This window comes from Xyrauchen texanus, chromosome 7 (genome assembly GCF_025860055.1).
Source record: "Xyrauchen texanus isolate HMW12.3.18 chromosome 7, RBS_HiC_50CHRs, whole genome shotgun sequence".
In the NCBI taxonomy this organism is placed as follows: domain Eukaryota; kingdom Metazoa; phylum Chordata; class Actinopteri; order Cypriniformes; family Catostomidae; genus Xyrauchen; species Xyrauchen texanus.
In genome coordinates, this window is record NC_068282.1 from 38,900,619 (window position 1) to 38,922,543 (window position 21,925).

A 21,925-nucleotide genomic window follows, 5' to 3' on the forward strand; every position below is an offset into this window, starting at 1 on the left:
AAAAAAATTATTTGAGGATTGGTGTGAAAAAAATTAGCAACTACCTCAAAATGCCCTAGCATCCAACCAGAACTCCCTAGCAACTGCATAGCAACATTCTGGAAACCACCCGGTACACATTGTGGCCGAATTTTTGCATGCACTACTCACATTTTCTTCAGAAAATGTAAAACTCTAGTTTAGAATGTAGTGCCTTATAATTAGTGATTCATTTTATTATAATTTTATATTCAGCTGCTGTTTTATATTCTACTCAATCTGTCTACAGGCTTGTTAGAAGAAGTTATGAAAGAGAGAGAGAGAGAACTTTTTTGTAAAATATGCCAGTATGTTTCTTTTTTATGGTGACATGCAAAGAAAATGGTTTTGAGCATACATCATCTGCCTATCATAACACATTACTTCTTTCTCTCTCCTTCTTTCTGTTCTCACTGACTGATAAGTAGAGTAAATAAATAATAAGGAACTAGCAGCTTATTAGAAATTCGTTTGTGCTGAGCCTCTGGGACTACATTAGCCTAGGAGAAAGATCAGACCCAGGACTCAGCTGTCTCTGGGCTATCTGATCCCATGATTGGGTTTCACCTACATTTCCCAGAATTCCAGCTCTGTGTCTGCCACTTTGTCTGAGCGCTCCATCAGGAATGGAGTTTGTTTGTTCAGTTTGAAGGCTGCTCCCTGTAGAGATGAGGGGGGACATGAATAATTGAGGGGGTCAGGTGAAAATGGACTTCATGTTGAAACATGGAGAATGGTGTGCAGAGGCTTTAATGTGTGGAAACTATTTTACATATTGACTTGTTTGTGTTCAGGCTCAAATAAACAAATGAGGTCATATTTTGTGTGCACAAGTACAGGACTGCTTCTGTGTGTTATGAATGTGTTGTCATGCGTAGCTCATATGGTCTTAAGTGTTGTGTTCTTCTTTAATTTCTAAAGGATGCCGCCTCATTAGGTTCTCAAAGAGGGGGTGTGTCCAAGCACGGCTGGCTACATAAAGCAAATATGAACAGTGCCATCAGTGTTACCATGAGGGTGAGTTACCACAAGCAAACATTTACACATACCTTTGCCCGATTTTGATGATGATGAAAAATTTTAAGATGATAGTGGCTGTTTTGAATGGTATACTAGCATAATGGGTGTTCAGATCAAACACGTTTTTGTGTTTGCTACTGCTAAAAACAAAATTTAGACATGAGGTATCAAGCTTGCAAGACATACTGCTGCTGCGCTTCTGTACAACTAAACAATCATACAATCCCTCTGATGCAGATTTATACAAGTGGTGCCTGTGAGGAGGTAGGTTTCACTGAGAAGACTTGAGAGCAAACAACTGAGGCAATTTAAACGCTAGACAAAAAGAGAGTTTCCAAGTTGATTTGCTAACAGATTACATGTCAAAGGACCTACCAGCTTTTGCAATATAGAGTTTTATGACTAAACAATTTTAATCCAATTTTGTGTTAAAGCGTCTTAACTATTGGCAGTCTAGACAGAGATGTTTAATGTCATTACACTGAAAAGGTCAAGTTGAGCACAATGCATTGTACAGTATTCCATGCTGTGTGCTTTTGTTGTATTCTGCGCATTTTAGCAAATTTATAAGGTCGTCTGTTTATTCCATACATACAGAATAATTGCATACTGTGCACAGTATACATTTGCATACTGCAAAAGGAGTATGAAAAGTATGGTAGCATGCTATTCCGAACAAACCATCAAATCAAGTACTGATCTCATCACCAACATAACATGGTTAAAGTTTGTTCATAGTTTTGTTTTTAGCTGGTTTCAGCTTGTATAGAGAAGAGCAGATTTTGACCCTTAACCATGCCCTTTGGATTTGGATTTGTGCTCACAATGTCACAGGCAATAAGTGTGGCCATACCAACTTCCTGCTCTTATTAATCAATTTTCCCATGGCCCCATTGACCTAGGTGTTATTTTTAGAACAGTTACTAGCTTTACATCTAAAAATGGTCTGCTATAGTCATGTTTGTATTTTCTATCTTTTTCTATCTCTCTCTTTCCCAATTTCTCTTTATCTTTAGTCTTTTAAGAGAAGGTATTTCCACTTAACCCAGCTGGGAGATGGATCATACAACCTGAACTTCTACAAAGATGAGAAAATATCAAAAGAACCCAAAGGAACCATTTTCCTGGACTCCTGCATGGGTGTCATCCAGGTAACTATCAGTAAAAGCCACAATGCCTCAAAATTCAACATTATCAGCATGAATATATTAGTAAAAGAACCAGAATGGATTAGTCTGTACCATACAACTAAAAAGTCCATGACCCACTCATTTGGATCCAATTTTATTTAGAATTAACTTTATTTATAAACTTTATTTATTAACTAAATTTAGGAGAAACATCTGAGGCACATTGATTCTTAATTGAAACATAACTGACAACTTTATTAAGTTGACTGTTTCTGGTTTCAATACATGTTAGGCTCTATAAACAGTATTTGTGTTGAAGCTAGAACATTCCTTTAAGGTTCATGGGGGCACCAGAATAAATGCTTTGTTTTTGTGTATTTACTGCTGCAAAAAGTAGTTTATGGAAGTAGCCCATATCTCTAATAACATCCTCATGAATCTTTTCCTTTGTCTAGTCTAGTGGGAATATCAGTGTTTGAATGATCGGTTCCTCATCTGTGGTTGCTTAGGGTTACAGAAAGTCAAAAAAGATCAAAAGAGAGTTGGAGAGAGGGAGTGATGTCCAGTCTAGTTAAAGCATGGTTTCTCCCAGGGTCAAATATTTCTACTTTCTCCTGTGGTGCACTCAGAGTGTGTGTGAGTGCAAGTGTGATCACATTCCTCAATGTACCATCCCTCCTGAAAGAATAAAGTATTCCTTTGGTATGCACGCCCTGTTTTGTCTGTTTTTAACATCTGCTCCTGTCTCTCTATCGTTTTTTAAATGTATTATTTTTATTTTTTTTACATTTTGTCTGTTTTTCAAAATTCAGACAAAGAGGTAATAAAATCTATTTCTAGGTCCAAAACCTAAACATTTCAACAGGTGCACATGCACTGCAGCCAGATATTCTGGGAATACATGGCTTTCTGCTTCTGCAGGATGGATATATTTTCCTACGTCATTTCCTAACTATATAAATCATAAATTTATCAGGTTTAAAGTTCATCCAAAATCTCTTGTTCTCTCACAGTGTGTGTGTATGTACTGTATATTCTTATAGGATAGAAAAATCACAAATGGGAAAAAGTTTCTCAAACTGTGCAAAGCTTTACCATAGATTTACAGTACTCACCCTCATGCCATCCCAGATGTGTATGATTTTCTTTCTTCTGCAGAACACAAACAAAGATTTTTAGAAGAATATCTCAGCTCTGTTGGTCCGTACAATGCAAGTAAATGGTGACCAGATATTTGAAGCTCCAAAAATTACATAAAGGTGACATAAAAGTAATCCATAAAACTACAGTGTTTAAAGAAGCAATATGATATGTGTGGAAGAGAAACAGATCAATTTAACACAACAGACAACTTTCACTTTCTTTCACAATTTTCAAGTGAATTATAGTTAAAAAAGGGCTTAAATATTGATCAATACTTTATGTAATTTTTGGAGCTTCAAATGTCTGGTCACCATTCAGTTCTATGTAAGGACAAATAGAGCAGAGATGTTCTTCAAAAAATCTTTGTTTGAGTTCAGCAGAAGAAAGAAAGTCATACCCATCTGGCAAGGCATGAGGGGGAGTAAATTATGAGAGAATTTTCATTTTTGGGTGAACCATCCCTTTAAGTTTCCTGAGCTATGAAAGAGTAACACATACATTTATAAATGTGCCTCTTTTTCTTTCATTGTGTTTGCAGAACAGTAAAGTGCGACGTTTTGCATTTGAGCTGAAGATGCAGGATAAAAGCACATATCTTCTGGCTGCAGATAGCGAGGGAGAGATGGACGACTGGACCAGCACTCTCAACAAGATCCTCCACAGCAGCTTTGAGCTCGCCATGCAGGAGAGGAGAAACGGAGAGCTCCATGATGGTCTGTTTGTGTTTGTGTCTGCAGGATGGTGTCCATCCAGAGAGTCAATTCCCAGATGTAATAAATATAAACATATATGGGTGATTCTTTAAAAATGAGTCTATTTTAAGACATTCATTCAATGTCCTTGAGTACAGATCTGTTCATGGCTTCATTAAATCTTCAAGTGGATGTTTTGTTTTGTTAGTGCGATCGTAATGACATTTCTTGCTTGTAGGAGAAAAAGTTGGATTAGCTAAAAAGTTAACTAGCAGTCAATTAATTGGTAAAAAAAGAATGTTCTTTTATGTAATATTTCAATTATTAGTCAGTGCTGTGTGTGAGCCCTTCCGTTATGGACAGCAAGCCAAATCCATTTACCTAAATACTGGTCCAGGACTATGTGACCCAGTAAACTCGTGAAACATAATATAATATAATTAAAAAATATATATATTTTATGTTTTATGAAATGTATGAATTTTCCTGATTTTAAAAAAAGTTATTATAGATGTGAATTTAACAAGCTATTATATTAGCTAGCTTTTAAATGATCTTGAGGGACAGAAAAGTTTCCCTTATTGAAGAATCACCCATATACTTGTATGTTTTAAGACAACAGGTGAAATGGTTAGACTGTGACTTTTCTTTTAGTGTGTGTGATGTCGTGTATGTTCACTTACATAGTTGGAGTGTTAGTACTATACACTCACCTAAAGGATTATTAGGAACACCTGTTCAATTTCTCCTTAATGCAATTATCTAATCAACCAATCACATGGCAGTTGCTTCAATGCATTTAGGGGTTTGGTCCAGGTCAAGACAATCTCCTGAACTCCAAACTGAATGACAGAATGGGAAAGAAAGGTGATTTAAGCAATTTTGAGCGTGGCATGGTTGTTGGTGCCAGACAGGCCGGTCTGAGTATTTCACAATCTGCTCAGTTACTGGGATTTTCATAAATTTTGCCTGGTCTGATTTCTGTTGAGACATTCAGATGGTAGAGTCAGAATTTGGCGTAAACAGAACGAGAACATGGATCCATCATGCCTTGTTACCACTGTGCAGGCTGGTGGTGGTGGTGTAATGGTGTGGGGGATGTTTTCTTGGCACACTTTAGGCCCCTTAGTGCCAATTGGGCATCGTTTAAATGCCACGGCCTACCTGAGCATTGTTTCTGACCATGTCCATCCCTTTATGGCCACCATGTACCCATCCTCTGATGGCTACTTCCAGCAGGATAATGCTCCATGTCACAAAGCTCAAATCATTTCAAATTGGTTTCTTGAACATGACAATGAGTTCACTGTACTAAAATGGCCCCCACAGTCACCAGATCTCAACCCAATAGAGCATCTTTGGGATGTGGTGGAACGGGAGCTTCGTGCCCTGGATGTGCATCCCACAAATCTCCATCAACTGCAAGATGCTATCCTATCAATATGGGCCAACATTTCTAAAGAGTGCTTTCAGCACCTTGTTGAATCAATGCCACGTAGAATTAAGGCAGTTCTGAAGGTGAAAGGGGGTCAAACACAGTATTAGTATGGTGTTCCTAATAATCCTTTAGGTGAGTGTACAACACAATAACACAAGATTGTTGACACAGTTTGAGTGCACAGACTAGAGCCCGAAGCCATTTGTTTTGAGAATAATGGCTGGCTGATGAAGTTATTGGCTGGCTAGCTGGCTCAGCCAAAACCTAAATGGCTGCTGCAGCCTCCAAACTTTTCATAGCTGCAAATGGCTGAAGCTGCCACTTCATGTCTACAGATGTCTATGATATACTGATTTACTAGATCTCAATATTTCCAAGCAATGCATGGCTTACACTATATTTCTACAAAATGCAATACAATGTAATAAAGAAACCACCAGATTTTACTTTAACAACATATGTACATATTTATTTTGTAGTATGTATGCTACTAAACATTTTCAAATAGCCTACAATGTGTTGTGTTTAGGCTAAATGTATGTAGGATAAGTTGTATACAATAACTTGGCATTATCATGGATGAAGCTTATCATATTACACCTTGAAGGAGCAAGTGATGATCGTTTGCCATTACGGCAGAGATTGCGGAGAAGTATGTTGATTAAGAACGCAAACTTTTGTTGAATTTATGAGAAATCTACAGACGCAAACAAACGAAGTGTAGTAAAATAAAGACCTAAATGTGTATTTCAGACTTTTATTCACCACAAGTCTGAAAGAAGACATGTTATTGAAGACAAATATCCAAAAATCTCAAAATTGACCAGTAAAAAAAAAACGATGTTTTTGCCTGCCGTGTCTCGCCTTAATAAAAACACACACTGTTATCAGTATTATTTTGGACAAAGTTTTGCACATTTCACTTCAATGTACACTGAAGCATGTGTCGTGAATTAGCAATGTGGAAACGGTGGTTTGTTACTGCAGTAATATCACGTTCAGTGCTATAAATCTCTCCGTTCCAGAATATTTGGTTCATAACATCAATCTTCGATTCAGGTGTTTGTGCAACCGTGCCCTGAAGATTTAACAAAAGTCTGGGTAGGCCTAAATTTAAAAAAAAAAGTAAGTAGGAATTAGGAAAGTATGTGAGAAGTGAGATCAAAATTACCTTGCTTGCTTCTTTCCGCCATTTCACCTCAGTGTGAGAAAAAAATGCATCGCTTCTTCTGTACGGAAAACGAGCCATTTTTAATTGGTCGTCAATTCACTGTGAGTCTGTGTATCGTAGCAACGAGCACAAGACTGTGCTGTTATGAATCCAGTGGGAAAATAGATCTCATGTATTGTTTATATATTTCGTGTGTGTATGTCTCTATGTGATAGAATTATTATTTGATGCAAATAATTCTATCCGGCTCAGCCAAACTTTATCAGATGGCGGCTCAATTTGGCTTACGAAATTATTGGCTGGCGGCGGCTGAAATTCTAAATGGCGCAAATGGCGGCGCCTGGCGGCGGCTTCGGGGTCTAGCACAGACGTGTATTTACATAGATGGCTGGTGTTGCTGTTTCTTGTGTTTGTGTGTGTTCTGTGATGAGACCACCCGCTCTTTAAGTTACTTTTAATAGATCTGTCCATACATCCCACAATCTTGAACGGACTCACGCAGTCACACCCTTTTCAGTAACACTTAACACCTCTTAAATCCTTCGAATTTCACACTGGAGAGAAGGTTGGGAGTATTTATTTGCATTTGATTAGTTTCAAGGGAGACAGCACATTCCTTTCTTCTCTCCTTGTATAAAACAACAAACACCTGCCAGCCAATCAGAGCGCAGAACCAAATATGGCTAACTAGTAGTGGCCCTTATTAAGGCACGCATCACTGTTACTATTACTCATACCTATATGAACAACAAACACAGTACTATTTTAGCAACTAATATTAGATTTGTTCATTTAAACAAAGTTCTAATCCAAAGTATTACACAAATTACTCATTTTGCATGGCCAAGCACCACTCACAATTTAATTTAATTTATTGTTATTGTGATTTGACATTGTTATCTTAGTCACTACCAGTTGAATTACAGTCGTTATGGCTGTGTACTGTTAAATTAATTTAGCAGGTGTTTTAGTTTTAGTGCTGCATCTGTGTTTTTTTCTCACCCAGATGATGAGCTGGGCAAGACGGATATCTTGCCAGGGAATTTTCAGGACAGTTTCCAGGTATTGTAAACACATAGACACACATGATCTCATGATTAGCTGATTGTACAAATAAGCATCTACTGTATAGTTTTAAAGGATGTGTGTGGGTGTGCATGCATGTGAAGGTAGCATGAATGGAGAGGACTAGTCCTCAGCTTTTGTGGCTTGACTGTAGTATGAGCTCAATGCTGGCGTCTTCACTGTCTGCCTTCTCTCTACACATCCACACATTTTCCACACAAAAACACACACACTCACACGCCCTTAGTCCTCTCGGCTTATGTTTTCCAACCATTCCACAGTAAACCACCCACTATTTGGAACACAGACACATATGGTGTATCTCTTATTCTTTCTTTTTTTTATTCTCCTCTCTCCTCCCTGGAATCAACCATCTAGAGACCTCTTTTATATAAAGTCTGAATATTTTCTCACATATCCCATGATCCCTAACTTAAGGACCCCATGAAATCAGAATTACATTTTTGCTTGTAGTCCATGTCTGTGTGCTTTGAGGCCATATATATGGTAATGTAAACCTAAAAGTTGACAAAATATTTTTTTGCAGATATACACGAGGCATGACGTGTATGATGCCAATCTGTGCTTAATTTTTTCAAAAAGGTGATTTTTAAAGTACATTTCTGTTTGGGACAAGATGTATATTCTCTTTTAATAACCGCTGGGACCAAGTAATTTACACATGATGTTGGATAGGCCACTTAAAACTCAGAAATTTCAATCAGGGGAAAATCCCCCCATATGTGCATTGGATTTTTATATTGCTACTCCTGTGAGAATATTTAGTATGTTTTTTTTTAACAAAGTCAATCCCAATTTAATTTGAGAGTTTTTGGTAAAAATGGGGGGGGGGTTGTTTGTGTTTTGGCCTTTTTGGCCCGCCCACTGCTCATTTGTCACACCTTGTCCAAACCTTGTCGAAAAAGAACGATTGTAGCATTTATAGATTATTGTGATTGGACAGCTAATAATTAACTTCAGAGAAATGCAGCCTCTGACTTATGGTCATTTATGCAAACCTGGAGATATTAACACGAATCGACAATAGTTCTATCCTTATAAATGGTCATTTGTACTCAGTCATGACAGACCAATTTAGGGTCACGAACCAGTGGTTGAGAAACCCTGCACTAAAACCTAAAAAAATATATAGAGAGATAATAAATAAAGGAAAATAAAAACAAAACAAAAGGAATCATCACAAAGAAAGGAAAAGTTCTGGATTATTACTGATATGTTAAGGACATTTCCAAATGACTTTCTATTTCCATAGGAAATATGTTAACACAGGAAAGAAAACGGCACATGTCATGTTTTATATATATATATATATATATATATATATATATATATATATATATATATATATGATTATCTAATTAGCCAATCGTGTGGCAGCAGTGCAATGCATATGTTCACATCAACCATCAGAATGGGGAAAAAAATGGGATCTAAGGGATTTCCACCGTGGCATGATTTTTGGTGCCGGACGGGCTGGTATAAGGATTTCTGTAACTGCTGATCTCCTGGGAATTTCAAACACAACAGTTTCTAGAGCTTACTCAGAATGGCAACATCTACTGAAAAAAACATCTAGTGAGCAACAGTTCTGCAGAAGGAAATGCCTTGTTGATAAGAGCCTCATAATGTGCTAAGTGAGTGTATATGGGGTCTTAAATACAATTTACAAAAACAAAACACTGCATTCTGGTGTTACACAATATGCTAAACACACTCAACTGTGGTAATTGGTGTTTACCATCCTGTTTTATTTTTATTTTTTAATTAAGAGTGCAAGAGACATTGAGTCCAAGATGAGGAGTGAGACTCGTCTCAAGCTCTTCACTTTGGACCCTGACACACAGGTGAGTCAATCACAACTCCCCCAGTTAACACAAACAACTAAAGTCAAAGGACAAGCTATTGGTTTTTAGCTCTATGTGTATTTTAGTTATATTAAGTTTGTCTGTGTATGTGTTGGCCCGTAGAGACTCGATTTGTCTGGCATTGAGCCTGACGTGAAGCAGTTTGATGAGAAGTTTGGGAAGAGAATTGTGGTCAACTGCAATGATCTATCCTTCAACCTGCAGAGCTGTGTAGCAGAGAATGAGGAGGGACCTACAACTAATGTAAGATTCACACTTGACTAGGGATGTATTGTCGTAAACAACATGCCCATATGTATGATTAACCGGTTTACGTAATGGAGAGAAACACTTATGCGTAAGCTTTCATAGGTTGATTCTGTGCTAGCAAAACATTTCTCTGTGTTTGAGAAACCTTCCACTGCAGATGGTCCAGAATGCAGCAGCACATCTGGTCTTCAATCAGCCAAAAAGGGATCATGTCTCCCCACTCTTGATTTCACTTCACTGGTTACCAGTAGCTGCCCACATCAAATTCAAGGCTTTGACTCTGGCCTTCAGGACAGCCAATGGAGCCTCACCCTCTTACTTCAGTTCACTTCTTCAGGTCTATGCTCCAGCTTGCTCTTTGCGGTCAATGAACAAGTGGTTTCTGGTGGTCCCATCACATAGAGGCTCAAAGTCTATTTCACAGTCTTTCACTTTCTCTGTTCCAATGTGGTGGAATGAGCTTCCAATCTTCACACGATCTGCTGATACCAACTCAACATTCAAGAACCAGCTGAAAACACATCTGTTCCATGAGCACTTAACCAATCCACACTAATTGCACTTACTATTAAACTTAACTTGCATTTACTGTACAAAAAAAAAAAAAAAAAAAAATATATATATATATTTACTGTATATCTTTCTTCTACCCTAGCACCTATACTACTCCAGGCACCTTGAGAGCTTGGCAGAACAACAATATAGATGTTGTTGAACTTTGTATGACAAATTGCTATGTTCCTCATTTGTAAGTCGCTTTGGATAAAAGCGTCTGCTAAATGACTAAATGTGAACCTGTTATTATTTAAAAACAGTTAATAACTGTTGAAGTGTGTATTTTTTGTGTTTAAATACTTTTTCCTATCTCAGTTTAATGTGCACTCAGACATATAAGAGCTGACTTCCCGAAGAGTAAACACTGTGGCTTTGTGGCGCTTTTAAAATATTGCTTTTTTTTGTTGGAGCGATCCAACATGTCAACTTCTGGCTCAGCACACAGTTCTGGTAAAGATTAAATGCAGCTTTCCTTGTTTTCTTCAGGTGGAGCCGTTCTTTGTGGTTCTTTCCCTGTTTGATGTGCAGAACAGCCGAAAAATATCTGCAGATTTTCATGTGGATCTGAGCCATCCACTGGTCAGATCCCTAATTACACCACCCAGCATGCAGATAAATGGAGGGGTGGACACACCTCACGGGGAAAAGCTGCTTAGTGAACTACCGGAGGGGATGCTGCAGTATCCTAGAAAAGTAAGAGCATCAATCCATTTTAAGGGGCTGGTGTGGAAACCTTTGAAATAGAATTAGATAGATAGACAGACAGACAGACAGACAGACAGACAGACAGACACATTCACTTCCATTGTAAGTGCCTCGCTGTAACCCAGATTTTTGCTTTTGTTTTTTAAATAAAGAAAGGAGGGACAAGCCGAAATAAATTTTTGTGGTTATCAACATTATGACACAAATGCTGTCAATTGAGCTTAACTTGTATTGAACCCGGAATATTCCGGGGTAAATGTGTGTGTTTCAGGGTGTCTTCTCTGTGACGTGTCCTCACCCTGACATCTTCCTGGTGGCACGGATCGAGAAAGTTCTGCAGGGAGGCATCACCCACTGTGCTGAGCCCTACATGAAGAGCTCCGACTCCAGCAAGGCAATGAGCCAACACAAACACACACACTCACTCAATCAAAAAAATAACTGGTTATAACATGGGTAAAGAGAGAGATTATAGGGGCTTTGAATACGTAAACTTTCAAACGATTTTACCACATTTCATAATGACCCCTGCTATATCCTGCCTAAACTATTTTATGATAGCAACCAATACCCACGCAAACCTGCCAGGAATGTACTGTCTGCGCAGATCACTGTTCACAGTGTCTCTTGGGAGGATCTTGAAAACATTGTGTGTGTTTTTTTCACAGGTTGCCCAGAAGGTTTTGAAGAATGCCAAGATGGCCTGTAGCAGACTGGGCCAGTACAGGATGCCTTTTGCATGGGCGGCCCGGTGAGCCAGAACTGTCTGCTGGAAATATTCTGGTCTTTTCTCTATGATTTTTTGTCAATTTCAATATTTAATCTTTTTCTTCCGTTCCACAGGGCCGTGTTTAAAGATGCCTCAGGTACTCTGGATAAAAGTGCTCGGTTCTCTGCGCTATACCGGCAAGACAGTAATAAACTCTCTGAAGAGGATCTCTTCAAACTGCTGACAGATTTCAGAAAGTTAGTATTCACCTCATATCATCAGTTGTCTTCACTAACATATTTCCTGTCCTCTTTACCGTCTTTTCAGTAAAATAACCTACCTGTACCTGTTACAACATTGAATTTTAAATGAAATATTTTCATAACATAATGTTCTTATGCAGTGTTTTTGCAGCTGTGAATGGCCCCACTGTTAGAAAATGTTTTGTTTTTACCTCTCAGAGGGGCAGTTTGTTGGTCCTCCTACAGAGAAATGGAACTCTGACTATATAAATCAACTTTGTATCCACAGACCTGAGAAGATGGCCAAACTTCCTGTCATCTTGGGTAACCTGGATGTGACCATTGATAGCGTCCCTCCTGATATGGCTAGTAAGTTCAGTAATATTTGTTATTACACCGCTGTATACTCTATATCAATGTGCAAAACCCATAGGGGCCTATAAACCTTAGTTCACATGTCAGGGATTATGTCTTTTAGCAGACGTATAGCACTTAATTAATTTCCTTAATTCAATAAAATTTTTATGCAAATTTGTGCCCTAAATATTTTTATCATGTAGTAAGCTATAACAGGTAAAGGTGGGCATGGAGGAAGCGGGAACTGGCAGAACAGTCAACGTAACTTTAATGACAGAAATTCAACTTAAACAGCATAAAACAAAGACGCACACACATACATTGTGTCTCTCTCTCAAACTGGTGTCTCCGGATCCCCTTTATCTCACTCTCCCACTGATCAGCTGACTCGGCGCCGGCCGTGCACCCTCATGTCCTGGCCACATCCTCCTCCTCGTCACACCCCTCCCCCGCCGGATTCAGGCCAGGGTACCATCGGACCCTGGAGGGGAGACGCTGCCGTTCCTGGGAACCTGGGGGAGAGACGAGGGGAGGGAGAGGGGAGAGGGAAAGGGCGAGTGTGAGACATAGAGAGAGAGAGAGAGAGAGAGATAAACTTGCCCGCCAGTCCCCGGACACGCTGTTGCCTGGTCCTCAACCACTCCTCCGCCTTATGGCAGCCGCTCCTCCCTGGGTGCACGGCAGCGAATCCTCCGGCCTCTGGCAGACGGAACAGCTCCTCCCCTTCCTGGTGGATGATAGTGGTTCCTCCGACTCCCGGTGGCCGACAGCGACTCCTCCGTCCCCCGGTGGACGGCCGCGGCTCCTCCCCTGGCGGACGGCAAAGGCAAGGACTCCACGACAGCGCATCCCTCCTCCTTCCCGGGTTTCGGCACCAATGTAATGGGTAAAGGTGGGCAAGGAGGAGGCAGAACTGGCAGAAAATTCAACATACTTTAATGACATAAATTCAACTTAAAACAACATAAAATACAGACGCACACACATACAATGGCCACGTGTGTCACTCTCTCTCTCGAACTGACATATCCTGTTCCCCCTTTATCTTGCTCTCCTGCTGATCAGCTGACTTGGCGCCGGCCGTGCACTCTCACGGCCCTCATCCCATGCCCTCATCCTCATCACATAAACGTTTTATAAAAACAATAAGGCACTCAAGGCAGTTGCTCTTGTTACTAATTGCTTAAAGGAATAGTTGTTATACTGTAATTATTTACTCACCTTGATGTCATTTAAAAGCCATATGACATTCGTTCTTTTGCAGAATACAAAAGGATATATTTTAAAGTGTCACGAACGCCTATTTTGATTAATAACAGTTGATAGTAACTCACTTAAAAAAAGGCATACAATAACTTTGTATGATAAACTGACATTAAAGTCTAATTGAAATCATTGATCAATGCAACTTGTATTCATCAATAACATCAAACCTCATTGGTTCTTGTGACCAAACTTGTGACCAAACATCATGACATAATAACAAAAGAATAAATTAGGTTTGATATTATTGATATTTCACTGCATTGGATTTGGGCCCTGTGGACAGGAGTTGATCAATGATTTGATTTGAGAGTGAATAATTACTTAAATATTTATCTGCTCATCATATAAAGTGACCGGATGCCTTCAGAAGACTTTGACACATTTTTAAGCTCAATATCAAGTGATATTGTTTGGAAATCAGCGATTGTGACAATTTTAGAAATATATAATTTTGTGTTCCACAGAAGAAAAAAGTACAGATGTTACATTTTTGGGTGAACTATTCCTTTAACCTTTTAAACTCGGATTGGCCTGCAGAGAAATAAATAATTTTCAAAATATTAATGACTACAATCTTGACCAACACAAAAAAAGGTATAGTTTAAAAGCTTAGAAACTTACTTTACAATGCATGGAGGCATTATAACCTAAATTGAACAAGTGCTTTGATTCACAATGTTATGTTTTGATAATTTATTAATACTTTACTACTGTACATATTATTGTAATCTGTAAAAACATCAAACTGATCAAATAGTCATGTGTCATACAGTATATTGTTGGAAAGCTCTCAAAGAGTAGAATTCAACCAGCATATTTGTTTTACTCCAAAATATAGCTAGAAATAGCTAAGTATATGTCTTTGACAAACACCTTAACAGGTATTGCTTACAAGGCCTTTTTTCCCTTATAACATAAAAAATCACATACCATTACTTAGAGGAGGGGAAAACTGTTAAAACAAGCCTACACACCACATAATCGGATACATAGATCATTAGATAATCCACATGAAGCTCAATGTCCACCCAGCACATAATGTACTTTCTGGCTAAAAACAGGTTAGCTTTCCTAAATCAGATGACTTCATCGGAAATGATGAAGTACGTTGTCTAGCATCATGGAATGATAAACCAATCATATTAGGATTCAGACCGCCGCAACCAGAGGTGAAAGTCATCCAAATATGTTTAGAGGGGATCATTCACTCTAATTACATATAGCCACCAGGAGATGGTGTCAAGTACATAACACAGACTCAATGATGGCTCAAATGACACAGAATGGAACTGAATAAGATCTCATTACTCATGCCTGCATTCTTTGGAGAGAGAGAGCATGCCTTTAGTCATTTTTGTATTTGCTTGTGTAATTATTTCTTATGTACAATAATTATGTTTTTATTTGTTTGGAGAGGCTTTTGGACCCTTGTAGATGTTTTTGGACACTAGGATATATTAATTTTGGAATGCTATAACTTTTGATTTATTTTTCATATCAACACAAACTTTTACTCACATACAGGTGGCATGATTGGAAACAAAACTAAAGCAGTCTTGTCTACTGTATTTACACCCTGAAATATATAATGTTAAATCAGAAAAAAAGAGAAAAGGCTCAATTTAGTTTTTTCAGCAGTTCCTTAGGCTGAGAGTCTCATAATTTATGATAATATTTATCATTAACACATTTAATATTTTATTTGAAATGATACCAAACATTTAAACCTCTTGTAGAGTTATAAGTCTTTAATTTTGGCTACTGAAACATGACATTTTTAAAAACACCTTCAGAGCTTAAAGGGTTAAATATACTAATCATCTAACTTCTTTTGCATGTGTGACAATCTCCTATACCTCTTCTCTTATATTTTCTTTATATGTTATGCCCTGCTATAAATCCTCTGCTGTGTCTGATCACATGAACTCACTTCTCTTCTCACAATTGGCTAGATTGTGTGACTCCATCCTACATCCCAGTAAGGCCTTTTGAATGTAATGAGCAGAGTGATGATGTTCTGTTGGAGGTTGAGGAGTTTGTTCCCTGCATTGCCAAGTGCTCTCAACCCTTCACCACCTATAACAATCATCTCTACGTCTACCCAAAACACCTCAAATATGACAACCAAAAGTCTTTTGCCAAGGTAATGCTGCAGTTATATCAGTTTAATCCCACATGCCAAGAAATTATGAATTCTCTCTTTTTTTGCTTTGAGGACAGAAAATCTCAGCCATAATGCTTTTTTTGCTAAATAAATGTCCTTGGCCAGAGGTACTGACATATCATTGAGGTGGCCAATGTAATTAAGGCTCTGTACATCCGCTGCTAATAAAACTTGTACTTAGTTATCTGACAGTAAGTAGTTTTCTGGCTCAAGTTCTGCCTGTCTTGTTCTTGTGTGACTTAGGCGAGGAACATTGCAGTGTGTGTGGAATTCAGAGATTCGGATGAAGAAAATGCACAACCTCTAAAGGTATAAGATCAGTACCATCTATTCTAATAAACATGAAATAGTGCATATTAATGCAACGATATGATAATATTGCTCTGTGTGTTTGTGTGTGTCATTGTTATGTGCAGTGTATATATGGTCGTCCAGGAGGTCCTCTCTTCACCAAACATGCCTATGCTGCTGTTCTGCACCACCAGCAGAACCCAGAGTTCTATGATGAGGTGACGAATGAGACGCTGTGCAAAAAATTTATACATATTATGAAGGGCCAAACAGAAAATAATCATATGAAATCTGAATATATAAATGCTAATTCTGAATACATAAATTAACTTGTAAATATTGTGCATAACACTTGCTTACACTGGATAAGCCAGAAAGAATTCCGGTAAAGTATTAACATGCAACGTGAAATTGGAGTAATGGGCAAAAATGTACCTGTGTTGATCAATTTATTTTTAAGCAGTTTATGACCATACACCGATAAAGGAAAGCTATTGAATGCATTTACATGACTACACACATTGTCGGCTTATTAAAGGTATAGTTTACCCAAAAATGAAAATTCTCTGATCATTTACTCACCATTATGTCATCAACTCGACTTTCTTTCTTCCGTGGAACACAAACTAATATATTTTAGTAAAGATATGATGTTTGTTTGTTCATTATATGCAAGTGAATGGTGACCCAATTTTAAGCGCCAATAAGAACATAAAGGCATCACTAAGGTAATCCATAAGACTCCAGTGGTTTAATTCATGTGTTATGAAGTGATCCATTGGGTGAGAACAGACAAAATGTATCAACTTTTTCACTCTACACCTTGCCAGTGCTTGCCTCTAGGCGCGATCATGATTTCAAGCTTGATTTCACTTCCTAGCACTGAAGCATGTGCAGAGCATTAGATGGTGCTAGGAAGAGTAAACAAAATGGAAATTAAAATCACCAAGGAGAATACTGTTGTCAAGATTTATAGTGAAAATGTACTTATAATTTGGCCTGTTCTCACCCAAAATCGATTGGAATGCTTCAGAAGACATGGATTAAACCACTGTTGTCTTAAGGATTACCTTTATGCAGCTTTTGTGTCATGTTTGGAGCTCGAAAATTTGGTCACCATTTACTTGCATTTTGTGGACAAACAGACATAATATCACAATTAAAATATATTTGTTTGTGAAGAAAGAAAGAAAGAAAAGTCGTACATGTTTGAGATGACATAAGGGTGAGTAAATGATGAGACAATTATAATATTTGGGTGAACTATTCCTTTAAACATAAATGGTGTGAGAAAATACATGTAAATGGGCTGAATGTAAATTTTTGGAGGTTGAAAGTTCTGCTGCTGAAATCGTTCTGTGGCTGAAGCTGGAAGTGTTGTTGACCCTTTTCTGGGTGAAATGTCTACAGAGTGGCGCCAAACGTGAATTTTATTTTTAGTAGTAAATTATGTTATACAGTAAACAGAAATGCATATTTTACTAACCCTATCACCCAACCCTAAACCTAGCCGTCAGTGGAGTAAAGATTTCATTTTAGAGTGAAAGTGAGTGAAACCTCTGAAATCGAGCTCACTATCATTTATGTAAACACAATTACTTCCTGGTTTCCATGGGACCAGAACCTGTTTCTCAGAGGTTGCACGCACAGTGCACTAAAGGGAAAGATAAACATGGTTGTACTGATGTGAAAGTGTCAGACGGGGGATGGCACTTGTCAGTAATTCGGCAGGATGGAGTAGATTTTAGGTTACACAAACATTTAGAAGCAGCATGTCAATTTCCAGTGTGATTATTTTGGCAAAAATGTAATTAAAATAGTGAAAAATATACCTAAAATTTACACTTTGCCTGTTGCGATTATTTACAAAAATGTTGAAGGTGCTGTAAACAATTTTTTATTTATAATTTTTATGGAAATTTATAAAGCAAAAACATTTTCTACTCCCTGAAAGTCATCACTGAAATAAGTGTCATGAGATATCTCACCAGTCTCTGTAACTACTCTAGACCAGTGGTTCTCAACCAGGGGGTCGAGACCCACTAGGGGGCCTCAGCACACTTCCCCCCTCAAGATCTCTTAAATTATTTTTACAGATATGATTGTTTATAATTTTTATATAATTATTATAATTTAACTCACTGAAAATGCCACAAATGTAATAACTCTTAATAACTTTTGGAATCACAAGTTTTAAGGAAATATATTTATAATAGATATATATTCAGATTATTTAGGATTATTTCCCGTTTGGCCCAAAATAATATTATATTGTGTAAATATACACAATATTGACCATATATCAAATTATTTAAGAATTTATCTTATATTTCTGATTTTTTTTTTTTTTCTTTTACTAATTTTAAAAGATTAAAATCGAGTTGCCCACACAGCTCCATGAGAAGCATCACCTGCTCTTCACTTTTTATCACATCAGCTGTGACAGCAGCACAAAGAAACGGGACATTGTGGAGACTCCAGGTACTACACTTTTCCAGAACCACATCACATACTTGGTAATGGGGTTGCTTACAGGGCTGGACACATCCAACTGTCTGTAAAATATCCTTGCTTTTTTCAGAAAACCTCTTCGAGGCCCAGATTGGAAGTTACAAATTTGAACGTTTTTTTTTTATATAGAATTTGGATTATATTATCAGAGAGAGAGATGAACTTGTCATACGTGTCAACAATCATCATAGACAATCATAATTTTTTTTCTCTTACACTATTTCTCTCTCTCTTAGTTGGTTCTGCCTGGCTTCCTTTGCTTAAAGATGGTCGTGTAGTTATGAGTGAGCAGAACATCTCTGTGGCATCCAACCTACCAAATGGTTACCTCAGCTGCCAGGAGGTCGTAAGCAAGGTAAAAATCACCATATGCTATAAAATCCATATATAATAAAATCATGCCCATCTGGACCAAAATCTCACCCATTTGCTGACCAAATTTTAATCTGTCATGTTAAACTGTTAAAAATTATATCTGTTCTCTATCCAGTAAACGAGTTTGTGAGTGCATATGTGTGTAAATGTGTGATCTTAGACTAATTGGATATACAGTATATTGTGAGCATCTAAATCTAATTATTATCGACCTTCTGGCTTTTCTCAGAGGTCTGAGTGGATATTATTGCATATTATAAGTTTAAAAAATTATATATATATATATATGTATATATATATATATATATATATATATATATATATATATATATATATATTCAAAGCCCAGGAGGAGAATGTTATCTTTCAGAGGTTGTGCTTTCATAGTGGAGTTCTCAGTTACTGAATATTTCATTGAAGCATCAATCTTTTCTCCTAAAATTCCTTAAGAACTTACGATCAGACACAAATTAGACAATTTTTCACACACAGTAAGAGTATCAAGCAATAAAATGAATGTGAATAGCATGCTGTAGCTCAGATAATTTGGTATTGAACTAACGTAATGAGAAATGTTTGAGAATTTGATAAGATCTCTTCTGAAAATCTAGAGGAGACACATGAGGGATTACTGTGGTTTGTTCTGAAGGAAAAAAATCTGATAAGAAAGTCTTAATTTGCTCAGGGTTTTAAAATCATGAAGCATTTCCACCTTATTTAGCAGCGTAAATCTAGCAAACTTTATTTTATATTTATTATAATTTTTTTTTTAAATATTAAGTGTAAATTTATAACTTTATTCTTTGTGTTATATTACCCTGGAATTAGTTTAAAAATATATATAATTACCACAGCTGCGAGGGGGTTTCTAATACAGCTGCTGAGAGAGTGACAGTAAATTTAATCCACTGATCTCTATTTTTTTGGAAAGTCATTCAGATGTAATAGTGGACTTTTTCTTTTGCTCTTTGAGCAAATGGGAAAGGGATATAATATTTGCCGTGATCTCCCATTCACTACTGTCAATGTTTACCCTGCAATCGTTTACGTCCGCATTCCAAAACCTGGAGTGTGAAAAAGGTCTATTGGTGGCCTTTCAGTAAGCTATAATTGAAATAAACCATGTAAACATGATATGCTGTGTTTACAGCACTCTTGTCCTGAGATAAAGTGGGTGGACGGAGGACGTCCTCTCTTCAGAGTGTCTACACATCTTGTCTCTACTATTTACACTCAGGTATGGCTAAATATGATTTATGATATATATATATCCTAATTATGATCTTAATAATATCCAATGTCATTATAATTTCAGGACATTATTATATTTATTATTTAGTAATTTTTAATCCGGCCCCAATTCATACTTTTAACATTAATCTCGGCTTGACCTTCTCAGGATCAGCACCTGCAAAATTTCTTCCATCATTACCAGAGTATGCAGTCTGGTGCCACCCGTCTGACTGAGGGTGAGCTTGTCAAATACCTCAAGGTGAGAAGTTAGAGAAGGAGGTTTCTGCCATTTTTTGGATGTTTTCATTCACATATTTACTTTATATGTCATGTTTCAAATCAGTGAATTAAACTATTATGGTTTGTCTAATGACATTATATTGCCCATAAATCCCCAGAGTCTTCATGCCATGGAAGGTCATGTGATGATCAAATTCCTACCGACTATTTTAAACCAGCTGGTTTGTGTTCTGACCAGCACCAATAATGAGGATGTGGCAGTAAACACCACCAGGTGAGGGAGCAGGTGTCACCAAAATCAGAACAGGGTAAATCAACTTGTCTCTCTGTAGTCCTTCGCAAATGTTCTCTTGATTTTCCTCTATTTCCACTGCAGAGTCATGGTTCACATTGTTGCCCAGTGCCACGAAGAGGGTCTAGAGCACTACCTGAGATCATATGTGAAGGTAAATTCAGTTCTGATTAATGTAATAAATAAAACATTATTTCACTATGGTTACTGCTTAAGCAACAGGGCAACAACTTTGTTACACTTTTTTGTTTAATAGTTAAACAAATTGTATAAAACAAATATCTGTTTTGTTTTGTTTCAGTACGTGTTTAAAACTGAGTCCTACTCAATGAGTTACAATAAGACAGTGCACGAAGAGTTAGCCAAAGCCATGACTTCCATCTTAAAGCCCTCAACTGACTTCCTAACTAGCAACAAGCTCCTCAAGGTACTAAACACAGTTTTCAGGTTAATGATTGTATTACCCTTCAATGACCCATGTACATCAAAACATATACACTATATTAGAAAATACACCAGTACTACTTATTGCCCAAAGAAAGTTTGTCCTGAGGTGGTTGGTTTTGTATTTATCATTCCTTACAATGTTTATATTGGTGTTTTAGTATTCGTGGTATTTTTTCGAAGCCCTGGTGAAGTCGATGGCTCAATACCTGATGGAGAGTGGCAAGGTGAAGGTGAGGAATAAAATTATGTCTCACTCAGAACTACCCTTTACAAAAATGTACTAGAGCAACCATAGTTTTTGTCAAAATAATACTGTAGTTACTATAGATGTTTTTACTAATACAAGAAAACAGTGGGTAAAAGGGTACATTTTTGTAACACTAATTTTTGGAAGCCTGCTATTTGTGTAGCTGTCCAGGAACCAGCGATTCACAGCTTCATTCCACCATGCTGTGGAGACACTGGTGAACATGTTAATGCCCCACATAACCCAGAAGTACAAGGACAATCTGGATGCTGCCCGCAATGCCAACCACAGCCTGGCTGTCTTCATAAAGGTACAGCCAGGAGCTTAAATTCCCTCTCCCTCTGCTGCGAGAATTTGATTTGGTGTACTGAATTTTGGTGAACTGAACTATTTGTTTGTGAAGAGCCTCTATGATGCATCAGCTCTAATCAAACCCTGATTCGTCACTGGTTTCAGTTTAATTTTCCCTTGATGTCCTG

The 21,925-nt window shown here is 37.6% G+C and overlaps 1 protein-coding gene across 7 annotated transcripts in view; it reads left to right on the plus strand.

Annotated features, from left to right (window-relative positions):
* Nucleotides 1-21,925, plus strand: part of LOC127646283 (dedicator of cytokinesis protein 9-like) — a 102,715-nt gene that overhangs the window by 45,393 nt on the left and 35,397 nt on the right. For all 7 annotated transcript variants that reach the window (XR_007970905.1, XM_052129802.1, XM_052129804.1 and 4 more), the window contains exons 6-28: nucleotides 940-1,035; nucleotides 2,055-2,189; nucleotides 3,850-4,024; nucleotides 7,619-7,674; nucleotides 9,468-9,542; nucleotides 9,666-9,806; nucleotides 10,854-11,060; nucleotides 11,344-11,466; nucleotides 11,741-11,823; nucleotides 11,916-12,038; nucleotides 12,313-12,392; nucleotides 15,599-15,789; nucleotides 16,054-16,119; nucleotides 16,227-16,319; nucleotides 18,471-18,582; nucleotides 18,849-18,967; nucleotides 20,138-20,224; nucleotides 20,387-20,479; nucleotides 20,619-20,734; nucleotides 20,837-20,906; nucleotides 21,054-21,179; nucleotides 21,358-21,429; nucleotides 21,610-21,756. Coding sequence is in view for 6 of the 7 variants with exons in the window: in XM_052129802.1 (XP_051985762.1) it covers nucleotides 940-1,035; nucleotides 2,055-2,189; nucleotides 3,850-4,024; nucleotides 7,619-7,674; nucleotides 9,468-9,542; nucleotides 9,666-9,806; nucleotides 10,854-11,060; nucleotides 11,344-11,466; nucleotides 11,741-11,823; nucleotides 11,916-12,038; nucleotides 12,313-12,392; nucleotides 15,599-15,789; nucleotides 16,054-16,119; nucleotides 16,227-16,319; nucleotides 18,471-18,582; nucleotides 18,849-18,967; nucleotides 20,138-20,224; nucleotides 20,387-20,479; nucleotides 20,619-20,734; nucleotides 20,837-20,906; nucleotides 21,054-21,179; nucleotides 21,358-21,429; nucleotides 21,610-21,756 (2,586 nt within the window). In the remaining variant the exon portion in view is untranslated. The remainder of the gene's footprint in view (nucleotides 1-939; nucleotides 1,036-2,054; nucleotides 2,190-3,849; nucleotides 4,025-7,618; nucleotides 7,675-9,467; nucleotides 9,543-9,665; nucleotides 9,807-10,853; nucleotides 11,061-11,343; nucleotides 11,467-11,740; nucleotides 11,824-11,915; nucleotides 12,039-12,312; nucleotides 12,393-15,598; nucleotides 15,790-16,053; nucleotides 16,120-16,226; nucleotides 16,320-18,470; nucleotides 18,583-18,848; nucleotides 18,968-20,137; nucleotides 20,225-20,386; nucleotides 20,480-20,618; nucleotides 20,735-20,836; nucleotides 20,907-21,053; nucleotides 21,180-21,357; nucleotides 21,430-21,609; nucleotides 21,757-21,925) is intronic.